The sequence below is a fragment of the Porites lutea genome, chromosome 11 (assembly GCF_958299795.1).
Source record: "Porites lutea chromosome 11, jaPorLute2.1, whole genome shotgun sequence".
In the NCBI taxonomy this organism is placed as follows: Eukaryota; Metazoa; Cnidaria; class Anthozoa; order Scleractinia; family Poritidae; genus Porites; species Porites lutea.
In genome coordinates, this window is record NC_133211.1 from 26,294,522 (window position 1) to 26,310,581 (window position 16,060).

Sequence of the window (16,060 nt, forward strand, 5' to 3'; positions counted from 1 at the left end):
TATGAATAAAGTGACTTGCCGAACAGATATTTAGCCTCAAACGTGACCTCCCATACAAAATAGTAACTAAAGTAGCCGATTCTCAAGGCGAAAAAGCCAGAACTTCTACAAGGTCTACAGAGTCACCAGTGGTCTTGTATTTTTTATTAACGTCTCTTCTACAAAATCAATATGCTGACACTAATAATTTTTATATAGTTAAGGCAAAAAAGAGTAAAACATGAGCCACTGAACAGTTTTGGCCGTTTTTTCTTTGTTTTGGCCTCGGTTCGCTGATCATCGTTTCAAATTTGGCGCTCGGAGTGCACTTAAAGTTCCCGGATATGTCGCCTGAACCTGGGCGATGCCGACAAGTTTTAATAATCAACAACCGAGATTTCGAAACCTCTTCGATTTGTTTTCTTAGCGCTGTTTACAAGAAGGTTATGTGGCTTGATAAATTGCGTTACAAAGGAAGTCTAACGGGAGAACCCAAAAGGAAAAGTTGTTGAGAACACTTATTATCTTATAAGCTAACTAGCTCAATAATTGATCATTTTTTGTTTACCTTATATTATACCTACTAAATATCCATAAGATCATGGAAGGTCTTACGATTAAACTTCTCAGCCACACTTACTATATTCCGTAGATTTTCATTTGTTTAGTGACTGCCGGAAGACTGAATGAATTCAGTATAGTCCAGCTGCCACTTAGTATAGAAGTTAATGTTGACTCTTCCTTGAGGACACCTCAGATACTCGGCAAAATATACTGAATGCCTCAAAATCTTACACAACACTCAGCCGTTACTCAGTATATCTGGGGTTTCTTCCTCAGCATTGATATTACTCTCAACATCTACTGTAGGTGCTGTCATTGGCAGTTGACCTTTGCTTTCGCTGCCAACTCTTCGATTTTCGACATTTTCCTGCTTGAATCGATTTTATTCCTAGAGAAACTAGAAACCTCAGAAGTTTTCCCCTTTACCGAAAGGGCGTCTGGAAAAGCATGGAAACCGGAATCGGGAATAGGAACGGGATTGTGAACAGGAACCGGAAACGGAACAGGAACAGTAATGTAAAGGTAAACCGATACCAGAACAGGGACATCATTTACCTTAATATTTTTTAATTCTAATTCATTTTATATGAAAAATAAGAAAAATAGCCTGGTATCATTTTCCCCTGAATTTTTATATATTACGGCAACCAGAAGGTCAAAAGAGCAGCAACTTTAATAAGTAAAGCAACAGCTTTGCGAGTGGCACAACTACAACGTGAAATGATCAAATCTCATAAAGTTCTCTTGAGAACGTAAACGGCGAGGCGATAAATTTTATTGTGTCTGTCTGCGTTCGGACGCGGTCTCCATCTTCATTTCCCAACCTTTAAAAGACTGGACAATTTGGATGAGCAATAGTTTGAATTAAGACCCGAATTCAATTTTTCAGTGGCGTTTTCGCTGGCGTTGCCGTTGTCAGATCTTTAGGCTCCTTTTGTCTCTCCCAGGAAGGAGGTTTTTACATATTAATATTATTTGTCAGATCATGTGTAAGCGAGACACCCATCAGAGACGTTTATTGGGTTGCCATACACTTCAGGTTTGCTACATAGTTATATTGTACTACCTCCGGGCTTTATTCAACCGATTGCAATAGGGACCTTAAGCAACGAGAACGTTGACGTTCAGGACGTTAAAAATGGAAACCGGAAGTGGATATTTTCTGTCTTTCAGTGCTCTGACTCATCAAATTCTACAGTGGAAGGTAAAAGAATTTGTTGTGTCAAACAGAAGCGTTCCATCAAGAGCAACAGTGAATTTCCAGTTGGTATTCATGAAGTCCGCGACGGTCAGCGTTCTGTTTACTTAAGTTCGCTATTATGTTTGACACGAAAACACAATGTGTCACAGGGTAAAGATAAAGAAAGGTTATATTGATTAGATTCACATTTCAAGAGTGTTTTCTTGTTTCTTTTTTCTCTGGCTTTTCAATGATTATTTCTTTTTCTTCTCATATTTCTATACACTGTTTCAATTCCCTTTTTTCCCTTATTTTTCCTATATATCTGAATAAGAATTAAATCCAAATTAACTTAAATTAAGATAGATGTTGTCCCTGCAGGGGGGGGGGGGGGGGGGGGGAAAGCAACTTCCCATACATTCTCTTAAATGAAATCCAAACGATGTTCTCACAACTTGCAAAGCGATCAGCAAGGTTCTTGCCAGCGGATTTGTGTACTGATCATGCGCATTACGTCAAAAACCATAAATCAACGGTCTTGAGAAGAAACAAAAGCATGGCGGTCGAAGGCGAGACTGTTTCTCACTATTATATTTTGGTAATTCGCAATTTTATTGATTTATGTCGCTTTTCAGACATAGTGTGTGGTTTTCTTTTTCTGTTAAACAATTTCCCTCCGCAGAGTTTGGAATATGCAACATATAGCTCCGTATAACTGATAACTGAGAATCGCCGACGAGTTGAGAATCGAGCTGTGTTTTGCTGCAAACGTTAGGAAAGTTAAAATCGCTTCAAGGTACAGAGCCTTCAGTAGTAGTTGTGATTTTTTTATTAGGATCGTTTTAAATTTTAACGTTGGATTCAAGATGTTGACTGATCGTAATAAACGAAGTGAAATGTTATGAAGTGTGGATGTTTATTCAGTTATGATATGTAGTTCTTTAAGCTCATTTTTATAAAGCTCTCTGAATATACTTGCTTACGATAAATTTGACGCTTTCTCCTGTAATTTTTATCAGCATCAAGTTATCATTGCCCTGCAAAAACGATGTAACCTATAATTTATATTTATTTATAATAAATCGATCGAGCGCGTTGTTGTTGATTAAGATCTATTAAACGCGGCTGCGTTTTAGTTTCCCCTGCAATTTCAGTACCGAAAGACAAATACGATATGCAAGAAAAACAAAGATGCATGCTATTATTTTTTTCAATTTTTTTAAGCGTTTCCGATTTCCTCTGCCGGTTCGCTTCTTGCTTCTAAAAAGTCTAAAAATATTTACTGTGGGAAAAAGTGCAATTATCCGCTGACCACCACGCAGGGTGACCGCTTTGCCAGTTGTGAGAACATCGTTTCTCGGCCCCAGACCTCGTCTCTTCCCCCCCCCCCCCGCTGTGTCCCTGTCTTTATATAGGTTCCTCTTTTCATTGCGGTTCCTATTCCGGTTCCGCTTCCTGTTCCTGTTTCAATTCCTGTACCTCTTCCAGATTCCGGTTTTCGGCTTTTCCAGACGCCCTTAGGGAAAGCACCTTAAAGCCCAAGACTCGCAGAAAAGCTCTTCTGTATGCCTTTATTCGCCACGCATAGATCAGTGGATTTATTCCGCTACTAAAGTAAACTAAGGAGAGAGTAATGTCGCGGACGAGGTGAGATGCGGAGCTTCTGCAGTTTGAACATTGAACGACAGCAAAATCACAAATGAGGAAAGGGATCCATAAGACCCAGAAAACCACAAGGACCATTAAGACTGTTCGTGTCGCTTTTTTCTCAATACGAATTGTGTTTCTCAAAAGTTGACTTTTCTCCTCTGTCCCGATGTGTTGGATCATGGCTGTGCGTTTGCGTATTGCACGGTAGAACATGAAATATGAAGCCGTGAAGACAACAGTGGGTACGATACATCCTAAACCATATAAATATAACTGAAATGTTTTGTCTTTCCATCCCGCAATAGGAAGAAGAGCAAAGTGAATCGCAATCCCCCAAATAACGGCTATGCTGATTTTTACGTTCCTCTTATTAATGATGTTTTGACTCTCAAATGGCTTTTGGACGGCAAAATAGCGGACGATCGAGAGGGCCATTATGTTCAACAGAGAACAAGACGCGGAAATGATAGCAAATAAGTAATGAACGAAGAAAATTAAGTCGCTGTTGTTCCAGTATGTGGCTATCAGCAGAGGCTCCGAAAGGGCACCCATGATGAGATCCGCAAGTCCTAAATTCAATATGTAGTAGTTCTGAACGGCTTGAAGCTCGCGAAAAGGATCCCTCCAATAGGCAACGCACAAAAGAAGGTTTACGAAAATTGTGAATAGAGACACAACTGAGTATACAATAATAAACGGGAGACTTGTTTCGAACCCATATCCACGAAAGAACATCGTATGTGGTGCTGACATTATGAGGTCAAGCGTTTATGGCTTTTGTTGCCTCCAGAGTTTTTCTCCTTGTTTTCAGAACCACTAGATAGATCTAGTAGATGTTTTCAAGTAGCCCACTGTGTCTAGTCAAACCGTATTTAGCTGTTCCGCTATGGTTTTAGAACATGACTCACTGTCTGCGTAAGGTCAAGCCAACCCACTTTTAAAGCGGCCACAATAAACGTCATTCAGAATATTAGCCTGAGGGTTTGGGAATGAAAATCATCATGCAAATACCAATTAAAATTGATGACTCAAGGGTCGATGCCCCTCCTCAGTGGATGATCGCAACCTCGTTCCCAGGTTCTCGCTCGGCGTGATGATCGATCTTCATAGAACCGAGAGGTCAATCTACAATAAATAATTAATTTTGAGTTCAGTCTATAACAAAAACTTAGCAATTTACCAGATGATGGAAAAAGGTTTCGTTATGTCGATCATTATTATTGTCTTTTCCTCACGGAACTTTTATATTATTATCATCAATGATAGCCTGCGAAAACATCCGTTTCTTCTCGCTCTTCGTCGCGTCCCCAGTGGCGAAGAGGGAGGAGAAACGGATTTTTTTGCAGGCTACATCAATTACAACCTTGGCTATGACGACAATTTTTAGTCTTCAGAAATCGATACTTTCAAGCATTGTTAACTGTATAACCCACAACATCGTGTTATATTACTCATATCAGTTACTATAAAATGATATTCAAATCATTTTGTTTTTCATTTGTTTTTGCATATCAAAATACAAACTCGGTTTCAAGTTTAAAATATTTCAGTCGGAGTGCAAATTGTGCTTGCTATTCTAAACCCAAACAATAATTTTTGTTCTGTGTTTACGAAAAGCAGCTATTAATCAGCTTCGCACTAGCCTGCGTAACAAGCGTTTCCATTTTGGTTTCGGAGTAAAGAAAGACCAAGGAACGGGATTTTAGGTTTTGGCCTTGAGCAATGAAACGTGAGCCAAAAAGGGAGCCACCCCCTCTCCGCTTACTCGTGCCCTTTTTCGCGCGTTTTTTGACTCTCGCTTCCCGTTCTTTGCTCCGAAACAGCACGGAAACGCTTGCTACGCAGGCTAGCTTAGCACAAGCCTCAAGCCAACCGTTAAGTCATGCTTATTTTTTAAATATGTTTTCATACCTAGGGAAGCTCTCACGTCTTATCATTGTCTGGTCATATGACTGAATGTCGTTCTCAGTTTTCGCGATCAGAATGACATCAATTCAGAAAAAAATCTACTATTTCCGCCCAAAGGTACGATATGTCCTCTCTAGACGACATATTGCCTGCGTGCAGACATCTCCTATTTCCTTTGTTGCACGCGGAAAAAGGACGTCTGCGTAACGCCGTCGCTAATCGTGTTCCAGCATCCCGCTGGCAGGGTACTATTCTATTTCGCATAAATTATGAAATAATATCCGGTTACAAATAAGAGTTGACTGGCCTGCAAACAGCAGACGAAGCAATGAATAAGAGAAGACTCTTGATAGCAGACCGAAGACCGGAAATGCGTCTGCTGTTCGCAGGCTAAGAGTTGAACAGTGATAAAAGTGTTGACAAGCCCACACGACTCCTGCAGTTTGCGGACGAATAAATTCTAATAAAGCCTTCATAGCTTAGCTTTAACTAGGATGTCCTTTAGGGATTTTCCCTTACGCTATGAGATGATGGGGGCTCCTTAAAGATTTCTCTCAGTTGCGGTTGATTTTCTATAAGGTGCCATTTCCCCATGAGTGTGTCCTTTAGGTTAGGCAAATCCGCATGGTATTGTGTTACAAAGGGCAGTATTTTCTTAGGTGCGGTTTTGTTTTTCTGCGCTAGCGACATTTCTCTATCAGAGAATTTAATCTCTGAAAGGTGTTTTTCTACAATTCTAGCTGGGTAATCTCTATTCTGCAGGCGTGTTTTGAAATTATTCATGGTTTCCTCAAAAGTAAATTGAGAGGAATTTGTTCTCAGAAGCCTTCACGCCCGCCTTCACGCTTCTCCTTTTATAAAGCCTTTCGTGACGCCTGGTGGGTGACACGAGTAGAAATTCGGGTATTTAAAGGTTTCTGTAGCTTTGAAATGCGTTCGCACGTCAAGAATAGATTCCTTTTTTAATCTGTCACCTTTGCATGTACACTTTTGTGTCTAAGAATGTGGTTTCTGTTTATGAGATTTCAGCCGTGAATTTGATCGTTGGGTGAAAACTGTTTGCCTTTACAAGGAAATCCTCTATTTTGTCTCTGCTTGTGTTCCACATAGACATGACGTCATCTATGAATCTTTTCCAAAAAATTGGTTTTGTGGTGCTTTGTCTGAGTATTTCTTTTTAGCTCATGGATGACGTAGTCATGCCATGGGCTTTTGGAGGCACTCGAATGGCACTCGATCACTCACTCACTCACTCACTCACTGGATTCTCATTAATTTATTCATTAAAGTCAGATTAAACACGTTACTCCTACCTCCCTTACTTAGTATTACTTTTTTTTCCAAGTGCCTTTTACGTATATGTTTGGAATATCCTAGAGGGTACTAGTACGGCGAATTTTTTTTTCCCGACACATCAATTATAGAGATGGGTTTTGTATAAATAACAATATTTCAAAGAACACTGATAATATCATCCGCAAGAAATGGACTTAGAATTGTTAAAAGGACATTGAAATAATTGAGCGTGGATCATTGCTGTATATTTGGACGAATTGTGCACATTTGTTCCCGATATTGTACTTGATATGGAGAAGATGCGATCAACCGGAGTGTGAAAGAGCTATTGCAGCCTGACGATGGGATTTCGTTCAGCGAAAAGCGAATAAGCCAAAGAGCCTTATAATCACTGCAAAAAAACTGTCCTCGAATTGTTAAAGCGACATTGAGGAGTATCTATTGAGGTTTATTCAGTTATTTGGACGAATCCGTTCGACCATTTGTCTTCGTATGCAAACAGGGAATGAATTAATGTTGTGTCAACTAGAAGCACAGGTTTTAGAACCAACAAGCGTTACGCTATTTTGCTTGAATTCTTAGGTGATCTTTGCCTTAAAGTAGGCTTTTGTTTGTCGGTGATTCCATTTAGCAGTGCTATTAATGTAATTTCTACAAGAAATGCTGCGCTGACAGTATAAACAAGTCTCTGGCGAAAGGCAATCGGATACTTCGACTGCGTTTAAATTACTTGGCTAGGTCAGAGCACGTACTGCTTTGAGCTTAATCCGTTTTACATGTATTACAATAATTTTTAGCTCGTGTTTATCAAAAGCGCGTTCTAAAGTAGTTCAATTTAGCCATAAACGCCTGTATTCTGTATTTAATATAGCTCGTACTGCGTATACTAACCGTTACGTACTCATCATATGGAAACATTTATGTGAAAGCATCGCACTTTTCAAACCACGGTTTAAATAAAACTCATGTATGTAAAACTTGGCTATTTTACAAGAAAGTGCACTGTCGTTCGGAAAGTGTTTGACAGTCACATGAGAAAGCAAATTATTTTACAACTAAAAAGCGTTAATAATTGCTTTTAAAAGTGATCTTTGCTTTAATTTGTTAAAGCAGAAATGCTGCGCCGTTAAAAAGTTTATAGAATATTCAGGTACACATGCAATCGGATACTTCGAGTCACGCTGTGTTTTGGCAAGTCCCAGCAAGTCCGTACACCAATGCTGACACCATGAACAGTTCAAAAAGATTTATATGTTTTTCTTTGATTATTGAACTGTCTTTTCGACACTAATTCAATTCATCCATGAGCTTGCTCCTAGGAGCCTTTGATTCTATTTTGGCCATAAATATGTTAGCAAAAGCTACGGCAATTTTCGTTCCCATGGCTGTTCCATGAGTTTGGAGGTAATCTTTTCCATTGAATTGGAACGAGTTTTCTTTTCTGGTAGGAATGGGAGGGTTTTCCTCATAGAATTCTTCGTATACTTCGCATACAGTGTGACTCCAAATCTATCTGATTTGGAGAGCCGACACGTGTTAAAAACTTACTGCCCATGCTTTGATCGTTCCATTATGCGCAAAGAATATATTCCCCCTTATATTCACAGTCTAACTGATTACGATCTAGTGTAAATGAAAGCTTAACAAATGTACGGTAACTTACAGCACACTACTACCTCGAATCAAATCCTTCTGATGATCTAGTCGATTAACGCGATTTTCATAGCTTAAATAGAAGAATTAAAAGGTACGTTGAAAAGAAATACAGTTTATGATTTAGAGCAATCGATGGAGATAAACTGATTAGAAAATTTACCTGGGCTAACATCGTCAACAAAGCCGCACTCCGCCGGATGAACGACTTTGATCAGCCATATTGATCGTCCAGCAAAGCATGATGGCCTACTCTGTCGGTTTTGGTTTTAATGTTTATATTTAGGTTTTGGTTTTGGTTTTCATTATATAATTTAAAAGCAAAAACAAAAACTGAAAAGTAAAAGTAAAAACCGAATTCTTAACCGAAAAGCGAAATGGCGAAGTGAAAATCAAAACGTTAAAAACGAAAACGGAAAAGTGAAAAATAAAAAGGAAATCACTATGTGGCCCCCCTGGGCTTCCGTAGTTGACAGGCCAAACACGACTCATAAGCTAGTGATAATGCGAAACGTGACCTTGAGAGTCTGCTTGAACCTTCTATCAAGTATTTTTTCAGCAGGGTAGGGTGGATTTGGGCAAAGGATGTATCGGTCCCCAGAAAGGTCACCTCTGGACTCCCGGGATGGAATTTTTTGTACAGTGCCCAGCTCTCATTTTCTTGGCCGCGCGTTGATCTGGCCCTGCTGCTTCGGCGAGCATATTCTCGGTCTGTTTGGATTATATCCCTCGAGTTTGTCAAAGTCTGTGGGATTCGTTTCTGTATCTGGGAAAGCTTCATTGGTTTTTATATCTGCTGCTATCCTATTTCTACGATCCTGGCATGTTTATTTTCCGTTGGAGTTCGAATTTCGTGGAAAAAGCTGTGTTGAATGAGAGCATGTCGGCGAAAATGGCATCTCGTGTTTCCTACCTTGTATATTGTTATTGTATATAGAGTGAATTTGAACAAATTATTGCAAATTATCACGAAACTTCGTTGGAGCAATAAGGACAACAACAATTAACTGCAGAGTAAGTTTCATTGATCTTTATTTAGTATTTCCTAGAAATTTTTGGATGGTATTTTTACCCCATACAAACACTGTAATTTTACTGGAACCGTGCTATGGTACTATCACAGAGCCTGGGTTACCTGTGCTTGAACAGAGGTTTTTCTTCTTTTCTCTCTCGCGCGAAGGTTACTAGCACTACACAGTGCATGTAGCATTCTTAACTTTGACTGAGTAAATCTTGTTTTTGCCGCACTAAGTCTTACATTTAGAGGCCATGAAGCAGGTTTGTTACATGCATACTGAGTAATCATTTCCTGTGCTTTATGCTTCTGTGGGTGTTCCTGATAGGATTTGATTTCAGATGCAGTTGTAAAGTGTTTTAATCAGTTTTCTTTGACTTCTGTTTGTTACGGCTAAATAAAGATTTTAGTTTCTTTGGCTGGCTTTCTCCGAAATGCCTGGATCGGAATAACTACATGCATGCATGTAGTTTCTCTGTCCGTGAATGTGATTATTTCCTGTTATGTCAGTATGACTCCTTGCCCAGCTCTTAACTGTGGTTTCCAGGATGTAGAATTTTCACGGATAGTGCGATGTTCACATTTGAGTTGTACACTGTAGGTTAATGCCGGTTTTTCGTTGTTTTGGCGTTGAAGAATGAATCGAGCCACGAACGTTCGAATAATCATCTGTCGATTCCTCTAAAAGAATTCTTCTTCTCAGGAGAAACAGAATCATCATGTACCTTTACAGCCTTTTTCTTGATAGAAAGCCCTGCCTTATAGGCTTTGGAACTGTAGCTTTGAAAAGTTTCTTCTTCCTTTTCATCTCGGCCACTTGTTGACAGGGGGATGACGATGCGTCCGAAGATAACTTGGACGCATGCGTAGACTTTGCTGATGTGTGCGCTGATCCTGACTAGCGCCTAGCACGCGTGTAGAGAGTTCGCCAGCTTCAAGACCTAGACATAACACAGCAAGACCATATTCAGCACAGAAGCACACACTATAAACTCCGCGGTATGGCCAGTACGCCTTACCCATGTGCACAGCCGTATCACCCGGGCGGTGGCAGCTAGGAACAGCTGACTTGTCCTCACTGGGACGCCATTAGAATGGCGCTGAGCCTCAGGTGAGAGGTCTCACTAGCTATCACTTCCTTCTCCTCTGTTAACTGCATGGGGGAGCAAAAACACCCCTTTAAGCGCCACAAATGTGGTAACTGTTGGCTGAGAACCGCCGAACACGCGCGTATGGAGATGAATCAGCTTAAAGACCCTTAAACAGACCGGTGTACACGGAGTTGGTAGTGTGTGCTTCAGTGCTGAATTTGGTCTTTGATTATTGGAAAGGCAGCAATGAAATCGTGCCCTACAGGTTCTTAATGTGTTGTTACCAGTAGTCACCTGTATTTTCAACATGTCGTTTGAATCTGGTCTGACTGTAGAGAAATGATAGTACTAATAATAATGATAATAATAATAATAAATACTTTATTTATACGGCAAAAAAATAGACCAGTTGAGTATAAAAAAAACAGATGGTATAAACCTAAGTGCAATAATAAAATATTTCAAGATTAAAAAAAAAACAATAGTACATAGTAAAAAAGCGGAAAGACAAATATTTACAATAAAAAAGGTGTTAAAAATAACATGAATTAATCTACAATCTACATTTATGTTGTGTTTTGTCTTGTTCTTGCAAATACTTAAAACTATCCTAATGTTAGGCCATGAACCCGTAATTCATTAGGTAACTCGTTCCAATCCTTTGCTCCTGTGAATTTAAAGTTAGACTGGCCAATAGGTGGAGTTTACTTTATAAGTTAGGCAGATGATTTTCTCGTCTAGTCTTAAGGTCCTACCACGGCATTCGGATCTCAAGATCATGTAATTATGAAATTTCGTTTACAAAGCTGATTGTTAATTGACAATTTTAAATACTAGCTGAAGACGCATAAATCTTCGCCTACTAGATAGCGTTAAAAGTCCTAGTTTGTGGTTTGCCTCATAGCTTTGTATTGTAATCGTTGTAAAAAATCAGAGTTTTACTTGGAGTAAGATACCCATAAAATACAACCGTAATCTAAAATAGGTAAAATTGTCGCTTTTTAAATCTTCGAAAGGGTAGTTGGATCCAGAAAGGACGAAATCCTGTTCAGCAACTTAAGTTTAGGGTAGACTCTGGAGGCGACATAAAATATGTGACTGCTCCAAGATAACGATTCGTCTACTATCACACCGAGGTACTTAAAGGATCTCTTCTGCTCTAGAAGCAAATCACCGTAATATATACGAACATCTCCGGCAGTTTTGACTGCCCTGTGTGAAGCAATAACCATTGTCACCGTCTTTTTCGTGTTACAAATAAGACCATTGTCAGAGAACCACTGTTTAATGCTTTTGAGATCCTAGTGAATTCTGTACTCGGTCTTGCCAACGTCTTTAAAACTAAAATGAATCTCGGTATCGTCTGCAGATAGCACAAAATCAGAATTATAACATGATTTAGATAGTCTACTACTCTGAACAATGCTACTGTCGTTGAAGAAAACTTGGAATAGGCGAACTGATGCTGTTTTATGAGACCATCCTCTTGCGCAAAATTTCGTAAGTCGGTGTTAAAAAAAGACTCCATGATCTTCGAAATACAGGGCAATACCGAAATAGACCGACAATTGTCACAATCGGTTGGTGAGCCTCCTTTGAATAGTGGCGCTACCCTGCTGCTGGTAGGTATATTTTACCTCGTTTGGGTTTTAGGGCATACAAAAAACTAACCCGTTCCGCAGACTAGGTAAGATGATTTAGTTGTTGACAACGGTTTGTTTTTTACAACTAAATGTTATCGACAACTACAAAAACGCAGTGTGTGAGACGAGTTGTCAACAACTAAACGCTAAATTTAACTGTTGTCGAGAGAGGATTATTGGAGAATAGGGATAAATTGACAGTTGCTCAAGTGAAGGGGTGTCTTTCCTTGTGGATGAATGAAAATGTAAGAAGTACTGGAAAGGCGAGAGCTTCAGAAATATTAATTGATGGTTTGTCTCCAATGGCCCTTGTGTCTGACGAAAAAATGGAAGGCCTTTTCGTAAGTCAACAAAATTCTAGTGTGATTTTGCCTAACAGATATTTAGCCTCAAACGTGACCTCCCATACAAAATAGTGACTAAAGTAGCCGATTCTCAAAGCGAAAAAGCCAGAACTTCTACATGGTCTACAGAGTCACCAGTGGTCTTGTATTTTTTATTAATGTCTCTTCTACAAAATCCATATGCTGACACTAATAATTTTTATATAGTTAAGGTAAAAAAGAGTAAAACATGAGCCACTCTGAACAGTTTTGGCCGTTTTTTCTTTGTTTTGGCCACGGTTCGCTGATCATCGTTTCAAATTTGGCGCTCGGAGTGCACTTAAAGTTCCCGGATATGTCGCCTGAATCTGGGCGATGCCGACAAGTTTTAATAATCAACAACCGAGATTTCGAAACCTCTTCGATTTGTTTTCTTAGCGCTGTTTACAAGAAGGTTATGTGGCTCGATAAATTGCGTTACAAAGGAAGTCTAACGAGAGAACCCAAAAGGAAAAGTTGTTGAGAACACTTAAGACCTCATCGGCTTTCATCCATACGCCATTAACGTTTGTTCCTCATTCTAAAAGCTAACTAGCTCAATCATTGATCATTTTTTGTTTACCTTATATTATACCTACTAAATATCCATAAGATCATGGAAGGTCTTGCGATTAAACTTCTCAGCCACACTTACTATATTCCGTAGATTTTTATTTGTTTATTGACTGCCGGAAGACTGAATGAATTCAGTATAGTCCAGCTGCCACTTAGTATAGAAGTTAATGTTGACTCTTCCTTGAGGACACCTCAGATACTCGGCAAAATATACTGAATGCCTCAAAATCTTACACAACACTCAGCCGTTACTCAGTATATCTGAGGTTTCTTCTCCAGCATTGACATTACTCTCAACATCTACTGTAGGTGCTGTCATTGCCAGTTGACCTTTGTTTTCGCTGCCAACTCTTCGATTTTCGACATTTTCCTGCTTGAATCGATTTCATTCCTAGAGAAACTAGAAACCTCAGAAGTTTTCCCCTTTACCGAAAGGGCGTCTGGAAAAGCAGGAAACCGGAATCGGGAATAGGAACGGGAATGGGAACAGGAACCGGAAACGGAACAGGAACAGTAATGTAAAGGTAAACCGACACCAGAACAGGTACATCACTTACCTTAATATTTTTCAATTCTAATTCATTTTATATGAAAAATAAGAAAAATAGCCTGGTATCATTTTCCCCTGAATTTTTATATATTACGGCAACCAGAAGGTCAAAAGAGCAGCAACTTTAATAAGTAAAGCAACAGCTTTGCGAGTGGCACAACTAAAACGTGAAATGATCAAATCTTATCAAGTTCTCTTGAGAACGTAAACGGCAAGGTGATCAATTTTATTGTGTCTGTCTGAGCTCGGACGCGGTCTCCATCTTCATTTCCCAACCTTTAAAAGACTGGACAATTTGGATGAGCAATAGTTTGAATTAGGACCCGAATTCAATTTCGCTGGCGTTGCCGTTGTCAGATCTGTAGATTCCTTTTGTCTCCCCCAGGAAGGAGGTTTTTACATGTTAATATTATTTGTCAGACCATGTGTAAACGAGACACACATCAGAGACGTTTATTGGGCTGCCATACACTTCAGGTTTGCTACATAGATATATTGTACTACCTCCGGGCTTTATTCAACCGATTACAATAGGGACCTTAAGCAACGAAAACGTTGACGTCTAGGACGTTAAAAATGGAAACCGGAAGTGGATATTTTCTGTCTTTCAGTGCTCTGACTCATCAAATTCTACAGTGGAAGGTAAAAGGATTCGTTGTGTGAGACAGAAGCGTTCCATCAAGAGCAACAGTGAACTTCCGGTTGGTATTCATGAAGTCCGCGACGGTCAGCGTTCTAGTTACATAAGTTCTTTATTACGTTTGACACGAAAACGCAATGTGTCACAGGGTAAAGATAAAGAAAGGTTATATTGATCAGATTCACATTTCAAGAGTGTTTTCTTGTTTCTTTTTCTCTGGCTTTTCACTGATTATTTCTTTTTCTTCTCATATTTCTATACACTGTTTCAATTCCCTTTTTTCCCTTATTTTTCCTATATATCTCAGTAAGAATTAAATCCAAATTAACTTCAATGACGATAAATGTTGTCCCTGTCTTTATATGGTTCCTCTTTCCATTGCGGTTCCTACTCCGGTTCCGCTTCCTGTTCCTAGTGTTCCTATTGCGGTGCCTTTTCCGGATTCCAGTTTCCGGCTTTTCCAGACGCCCTTACCGAAAGCCGCTTAAAGCCCAAGACTCGCAGAAAAGCTCTTCTATATGCCTTTATTCGCCACGCATAGATCAGTGGATTTATTCCGCTGCTAAAGTAAACCAAGGAGAGAGTAATGTCTCGGGCAAAGCCAAATGCGGGGGTTCTGCAGTTTGAACATTGAACGACAGCAAAATCACAAATGAGAAAAGGGATCCATAAGACCAAGAAAACCACAAGGACCATTAAGACTGTTCGTGTCGCTTTTTTCTCAATACAGATTGTGTTTCTCAAAAGTTGACTTTTCTTCTCTTTCCCGATGAGTTTGATCATGGCTGTGCGTTTGCGTATTGCACGGTAGACCATGAAATATGAAGCCGTGAAGACAACAGTGGGTACGATACATCCTAAACCATATAAATATAACTGAAATGTTTTGTCTCTCCATCCCGCAACAGGAAGAAGAGCAAAGTGAATTGCAATGCCCCAAATAACGGCTATGCTGATTTTTACGTTCCTCTTATTAATGATGTTTTGACTCTCAAATGGCTTTTGGACGGCAAAATAGCGGACGATCGAGAGGGCCATTATGTTCAACAGAGAACAAGACGCGGAAATGATAGCAAATAAGTAATGAACGAAGAAAATTACGTTGTTGTTGTTGTTGTTGTTTTTGTTGTACCAGTATGTGGCTATCAGCAAAGGCTCCGAAAGGGCACCCATAATGAGATCCGCAAGTCCTAAATTCAATATGAAGTAGTTCTGAACGGCTTGAAGCTCGCGAAAAGGATCCCTCCAATAGGCAACGCACAAAAGAAGGTTCACGAAAATTGTGAATAGAGACACAACTGAGTATACAATAATAACCGGGAGACTTGTTTCGAACCAATATTCATCATCATAGAACATCGTATGTGGTGCTGACATCGTGAGGTCAAGCGTTTATGGCTTTTGTTGCCTCCAGAGTTTTTCCCCTTGTTTTCAGAACCGTGAGTAGATAGATCTAGTAGATGTTTTCAAGTAGCCTTCTTTGTCTAGTCAAACCGTATTTAGCTGTTCCGCTATAGTTTTAGAACATGACTCACTGTCTGGGTAAGGTCAAGCCAACCCACTTTCAAAACAACCGCAATAAATGTCATTCAGAATATTAGCCTCAGGGCTGGGAATGAAAATCATCATGCAAATACCAATTAAAATTGATGACTCAAGGGTCGATGCCCCTCCTCAGTGGATGATCGCAACCTCGTTCCCAGGTTCTCGCTCGGCGTGATGATCGATCTTCATAGAACCGAGAGGTCAATAGTACAATAATTAATTAATTTCAGTTCAGTCTATAACTAAAACTTAGCAATTTTCCAGATGATGGAAAAAGGTTTCATTATGTCGATCATTATTATTGTCTTTTCCGCACGGAACGTTTCTATTGTTATCATCAATGACAGCCTTGGCTATGACCAAGCTCTTCCCCAGGGCATTTCCCTTAAAAAATGGGTGGGGCGGGAC

The 16,060-nt window shown here is 39.6% G+C and overlaps 2 protein-coding genes across 3 annotated transcripts; both read right to left on the bottom strand.

Annotated features, from left to right (window-relative positions):
* Positions 1 to 1,967: 1,967 nt before the first annotated feature.
* Positions 1,968 to 8,624, bottom strand: LOC140951913 (adenosine receptor A2a-like). 2 transcript variants are annotated; one of them, XM_073401287.1, is made up of 2 exons: positions 8,394 to 8,624; positions 1,968 to 4,498 (listed from the first exon to the last, which is right to left on the bottom strand). In XM_073401287.1, exon 2 carries the CDS (start codon positions 4,124 to 4,126, stop codon positions 3,161 to 3,163), a length of 966 nt encoding a protein of 321 aa, XP_073257388.1. In that variant the 5' UTR covers positions 4,127 to 4,498; positions 8,394 to 8,624; the 3' UTR covers positions 1,968 to 3,160. The 2 variants fall into 2 exon arrangements, with proteins under 2 accessions (XP_073257388.1, XP_073257389.1); XM_073401288.1 differs by lacking the exon at positions 8,394 to 8,624 and adding an exon at positions 5,285 to 5,377.
* A 5,314-nt stretch (positions 8,625 to 13,938) lies between these two features.
* Positions 13,939 to 15,852, bottom strand: LOC140951914 (adenosine receptor A2a-like). The gene has a single exon (XM_073401289.1). The coding sequence runs from the start codon at positions 15,482 to 15,484 to the stop codon at positions 14,528 to 14,530; it is 957 nt and encodes a 318-aa protein (XP_073257390.1). The 5' UTR covers positions 15,485 to 15,852; the 3' UTR covers positions 13,939 to 14,527.
* Positions 15,853 to 16,060: the final 208 nt, after the last annotated feature.